This window comes from Petromyzon marinus, unplaced genomic scaffold (assembly GCF_048934315.1).
Source record: "Petromyzon marinus isolate PM22_M1 ecotype Great Lakes invasive population unplaced genomic scaffold, UKy_Petmar_22M1.pri1.0 PM_G_Scaffold_32, whole genome shotgun sequence".
Lineage (NCBI taxonomy): Eukaryota > Metazoa > Chordata > Hyperoartia > Petromyzontiformes > Petromyzontidae > Petromyzon > Petromyzon marinus.
This window is the reverse complement of record NW_027422895.1, coordinates 1750931-1756971: the sequence shown is the minus strand read 5'-3', so window position 1 is coordinate 1756971 and position 6041 is coordinate 1750931. Positions and strand designations below refer to the sequence as shown.

Here is a 6041-nt window from a genome sequence, read left to right as displayed (position 1 = left end):
GTAAGTGGTATGCCTTGTAACTGATGAATGATCCGAGCGTGCTTCCTATTTCAAAGACGATGAGTTGCTCCAGAGGCAGACGCTTCGTGAAACACAAAAGTACCCTTTGACCTGTATCACAAGAACAACGGGTCTCACCTGAGTTCTCTGTACAGGTTACTTCCAAACACACACACACGTACTCCACAACTCCAGCCTCATGAACCATCGTTGGCCGAGACAATGACGTCTCTCCTCTTACCCCACCCCCGCCCCTGCCAGTATAGTCGCATGGATAATGAGTTTATGGGACTGTACCAACCAATCACGTCAGCCGGGGGGTGGGAGGGGGGGGTGTCGGGGCTCTACCGACAGACGTGGTTGCCAGCAGGCGGTGATGTGCAACCTTGCGGTGTGCCACCGCCTGCGTTTTGAATGGTTCAACTAATCACGACTAATCACGACTATAATCACGACTAATCACGACTAATCACGACTCTAATCACGACTCTAATCACGACTAATCACTTTTAGGCGGTGGAGTTGGGGCAGCAAGCAATGAGGCCTCCTGCCCCGTTTTCAGCGCTGTGGAAATATAAGCTTTATATATATTAAAATAATAATAACCATGTTGATTTGAGCTTGGCCTCTGTAGCTGTTAACTTGCCGAGTACAACATTTATTTAAGTGCCTATTTGGGTTCAGCACTGGGCGCCGGCTCAGCAGAGCTGCCGTGCCAGGGGGCATGGCGGGGGGGGGGGTGGGGGCGGAGCGGTGGGTGGGGCGGTGAGCCGGCCGTGGCAGCAACCGCGCCCCGCGGAGACGGAGCCGCTTGCCGTCACAGAGCCGGGCGGAACTGCTTGCCGTCACAGAGCCAGGCAGAACCGCTTGCCGTCACAGAGCCGGGCGGAACTGCTTGCCGTCACAGAGCCAGGCAGAACCGCTTGCCGTCACAGAGCCAGGCGGAACCGCTCGCGGTGACGTAGCCGCCACGGCGGTGCGACGTAACCGCGGCAACGTAAAACCACGGCGATGGAGCTGCCCGTGGCGACGTCACCACGTCGACGTGAGCCGCGCGCCGACACCGATTGGACCGTGGTGCTAGAGGCCCTCGCGTCGTAATGGAACCACGCTCGGTGAGCGAACCACGCTCGCGGTTACAGAACCACCACCACCGCCGCCCCCTCATATCGAGACTCGCAGGGCTCTAACCAGCACCATGCGCAGCGCACGATTGATTTTGTTTTAGTTTCATTTATTTTTGTTAATCGGGTACAACCGCAACGAACATAAAAAAAAAACATGAAAATATCTTAAAGTGAACGGGAACCGGACCGGCGCACGTGCCGAGCGGAAATTGAACGACGACAAACAGAAACGCGAGGCCGGCGGCCGGACCTCGGGCCGCGTGCTCGACCGCGGGGAGGGCACGGCCGAAGCCGGACTACTAGCGCAGTGGCCTCCGGCGCTCGCGCCAAGCTAAGTGTGCCCCATTCACCGCTCGCACGGTAAACGGGGCATCTCTCGTCTCTCGCGCGTGCGAGCGCCGCCGTCCGATGCGAGCGCCGGCTGGGAGGGGCGGCCCCGGCTCGCGCTCGGGGCGCCGGCTCGAGCGGAGGCCAGAGGGCGACTCGGCGCCGCGGCAGGGAGAGCCGGAGTCGAGGAGGGCGCCCGCGGCGCCGAGATTCTCCGCCAGGCCGAGGCCGACGACGGACGGCGGCGAGAACTCGGGACGGCTGGCGGGGCGATTCGCCGTCGATGTCCACCGAGGGGCCTGGCGATGTTTGGAAAGATAAAATGTCACTGTTCGATAACTTCCACGTGTTCGTTAAAGGAGAGCTGAAAAAACTGTCAGGTTTTCTTGCAGCGGCTGCGTACGCCGCTGCGATTTGTCTGGACGATGTTCATTTGAAATTGCCAGCCCCTTCTCTCGAGACGGGGGGGCGCATGTTTGAGCACACGGGTTGGCGAAAGGGAGGCCCAGGAGCGGTTCGGGCATGAGCCTCCATCGATGTGAAGGTCCCATTGTGGAGTTGAATCTTCATCTTCACATTTCACCTTCACTTCTTCGCTCTTCACCATCACTTCTTCACTCTTCACCATCACTTCTTCACATTTCACCTTCACCTCTTCATATTTCACCTCGATATCTTTAAAAGTGTCCAAGCTGGGATTTTCTTCCGGTTCTTGTTTCATGAGGGATGGGCTCATTGCGGCACTTTGACTTTCACAAGCTGATTTCAGACTCCACTCCTTGTTGATCTTCTGATGCTTATGTGTTGTCTGGTGTCCATGAAGAGTTGATGACTGTGAAAACGCCTTCCCACACACACTGCACTTGAAGGGTTTCTCTCCTGTGTGTGTTCTCTGGGGTGTTACAAGAGAAGATGAATGTGCAAACACCTTCCCACACACGCTGCACTTGAAGGGTTTCTCTCCCGTGTGTGTTCTCTGGTGTGTTACAAGAGCAGATGAAACTGAAAACGCCTTCCCACACACACTGCACTTGAAGGGTTTATCTCCTGTATGAGTTCTCTGGTGTACATGAAGATGTGGTGACTGTGCAAATGCCTTCCCACACACCCCGCACTTGAAGGGTTTTTCTCCCGTGTGTGTTCTCTGGTGTTTTACAAGAGTAGATGAATGTGCAAACGCCTTCCCACATACACTGCACTTGAAGGGTTTCTCTCCCGTGTGTGTTCTCTGGTGTGTTACAAGAGCAGATGAAACTGAAAACGCCTTCCCACACACACTGCACTTGAAGGGTTTATCTCCTGTGTGAGTTCTCTGGTGTACATGAAGATGTGGTGACTGTGCAAACGCCTTCCCACACACCCCGCACTTGAAGGGTTTTTCTCCCGTGTGTGTTCTCTGGTGTCTTTGAAGATTTGGTGACTGTGAAAACGCCTTCCCACACACACTGCACTTGAAGGTTTTCTCTCCCGTGTGTGTTCTCTGGTGTTTTACAAGAGTAGATGAATGTGCAAACGCCTTCCCACATACACTGCACTTGAAGGGTTTCTCTCCCGTGTGTGTTCTCTGGTGTGTTACAAGAGCAGATGAAACTGAAAAGGCCTTCCCACACACACTGCACTTGAAGGGTTTATCTCCTGTGTGAGTTCTCTGGTGTACATGAAGATGTGGTGACTGTGCAAACGCCTTTCCACACACCCCGCACTTGAAGGGTTTCTCTCCCGTGTGTCTTCTCTGGTGTCTTTGAAGATTTGGTGACTGTGAAAACGCCTTCCCACACACACTGCACTTGAAGGTTTTCTCTCCCGTGTGTGTTCTCTGGTGTGTTACAAGAGTAGATGAACGTGAAAACGCCTTCCCACACACACTGCACTTGAAGGGTTTCTCCCCTGTGTGAGTTCTCTGGTGCAATGTCAAATGTTCAGTACGATTTGTGCTGTATGGACACCGGTCGCATTGATGCCTTTTTGCACCGAGCTGCACCGAGTGCCTTTGCTCCATCAGTAAAATTCTGCAGAGGAAGCGACAGCTGCAGAGAGAAAAAAATAATATCCACACCATCTACATGTCAGTATCGATGCACAGAGGAATGCATATATACAGTCACACGTGACGAACACGTCTATACTTATTCATATATTCATGTTATAGTGAAAAAGTGTCCCAAATTCATCACACGAGCTGTTATGGCACGCAATGAGGGCAAATGTCATAAACGTGCCTGGAAGCGCTCGTATCTTCAAAATGAATGTTAACCCAAAACTCCGAGCACACAATTTCGGCTGTCTGGCTTCAAAATGAATATTTATGAAAGCTAAATTCAGGTGACATAGCAAAGGGGTTTGGAAAATAATACTATTTTTGTTATGCAGAAATGCCTAAATTAATGTTCAATCACAACTTAGAGGTGTGAAGCCAGGCACAGATGTCCTTGAATGCTGGGATGAACAGTTCCGACTTCAGCTGCACGTGTGCTGTGATAACTTCCCGACTACATTCTTAGAAAGAGTAGCAGAGGAAAACAAAAATAAACTACTGTTTTTATATAACCTCCGTGCTCAATAGAGTTAGACTTTACTGCAAATACAAACTTGACCCTGTCACACACTCAGAGGTGGAGCCAGGATTTTCAGGTAGGAGGGGCAACCCCTTCAGCAATGAAAAATGATAAGAGTTGTTAGTAGGGAGTTGTTAGTAAGTAGGGAGTTGTTAGTATGTAAGGAGTTGTTAGTAGGGAGTTGTTAGTAAGTAGGGAGTTGTTCGTAAGGAGTTGTTACTAAGGACTTGTCCCTTATATTCTTAGCTCTTTCGGTAAAGTCAAGTTGAAGGGAAACAATACAATAATAAATATATAAAACAATAAAAATTCTCACGACGTTTTATATATTTTTTATATATTGAATATAAATTACTGCACTCACGAAAGCTTTAAATAAAAATTTAGCTTGTGTTGCGCCCGAAACGTCGTGATTTATTTTATTTTGTACCTACCACGCGATGACTTTAACCTGAAAGGACCAAAGAGCATCTCGCTGAAGAATATTCTCTGTGTCTCTGGTGGACTGGAGTAGGCTCGTGGCTCGTGGTCACAGCTGTGGGTGACAAGAGTGGCGGATGCGGCGTGCCCAGCCGACTTGGGGACAGATCTGGCTGAAATGAAGCTTTGTACATGACCCGCAGTGGTGAAGTATGGTCAAACAACCTCCTCCCCATTACCGCCATGGAGTTGGGGAAGCCTTCATCCATTGGTGGAATGAGATGGGCGGAGTTTATTTATTCTGTATCAACGATATATTGAAATGACAAGAGGGACCTTGAAAGTGTTTCTCAGAGGGGAGAAACACCTTAGGCTTAAGTTTCAACGTGTACCATTGAAGTATTGTTCATTGTAAGAGCTGGCTAAGTGTACATGTTGTGGCGGCTTGTAGAAGAATAAAAATAGATTTCCCCCAAAAAAAAATATTGCTCAAAATGCCCCTCCAATATATTGCTATTCAAAATATTTAAACAATAATAATTGCTGTGCTATGTAAATAAAAATAACAATTTTATAAACCTTGGCCACAATATGTGGACTTGTCTTCATGTAACAATGCATAGATTTCTGTTTATATGATTGTGGTTATGAAGAAAAGCAACGTTGTAATAGAATAACACTCTTAGACATTATTGTTAAAAAATAACATGGAGTCGATTCCCGTTGCGGCTTCCGAAGATCAGATGGAGTCGATTCCCGTTGCGGCTTCCGACGTTCAGATGGAGTCGATTCCCGTTGCGGCTTCCGAAGTTTTAAATGGAGTCGATTCCCGTTGCGGCTTCCGACGTTTTAGATGGAGTCGATTCCCGTTGTTGATAACATGGGAATCGATTGTTGGTGAATGAAGCTCGTGGAATCGATTTTCAATGGGGGGGGGATAAAGCGGGAATCGAGATGGTGGTAGTGATTATAGCTGATGGAATCGATTACCATTGGGATAATATTGGTGGAGTTATATTATTGTTATTGCTCCTCTGTTTAAATATAATTTACGTGCAAACTTTGCCGACTACACACTTATCGAAACAATGCTCTCCATAACTTTTACCCCGGGGTTTAAATATTGTTTTGTGATTTAAAAAAAAACCCGAAAGAGCGGGAAACATTGAACGTCCTACTCACTGATTGGTCCAAGCGGCACCCGGCCACCTCCCACCATCGCCTTCTCCTATTGGACCCTGCCTTCAGCAGCGTTGTGCTCCTATTGGCTCAGCAAACGCGGACCACGATTCGCGTTTCGTAATCATAGCTCGACACGATTCAGGACGAGAAGGAAACGAAACAACGGAATCGCGTTTGAGTAAAAAAACATTTTATTTAAATATGGTACGTCAACAATAAAACTTTTATTTTTTTACATTTATTTACAACGCGCGAATGCCAACGCGAGTTTTATTGTTGATGTTGAGTTTTGTAATTTCGTACTTTAAAAAAAAGTTTTCCTCAAAGTCGCTCCGCCTCAGAGCCAATCAGATTTGGCGTCTCCCTTCCCACGTGACGCGAAGTTTTTTTCCCGCCAATTAGTTTTGGCTCCTCCCCTTCACCCACCGCC

The 6041-nt window shown here is 48.7% G+C and overlaps 1 protein-coding gene across 1 annotated transcript in view; it reads right to left on the bottom strand.

Annotated features, from left to right (window-relative positions):
• Window positions 1–1426: 1426 nt before the first annotated feature.
• LOC142915513 (uncharacterized) overlaps window positions 1427–6041 on the bottom strand; it is a 28607-nt gene continuing 23992 nt past the window's right edge. The window contains exons 7-8 of the mRNA XM_076061269.1: window positions 2231–3366; window positions 1427–1715 (exon numbers count right to left, since the gene is read on the bottom strand). Of these exons, the coding sequence (XP_075917384.1) occupies window positions 1427–1715; window positions 2231–3366 (1425 nt within the window). The remainder of the gene's footprint in view (window positions 1716–2230; window positions 3367–6041) is intronic.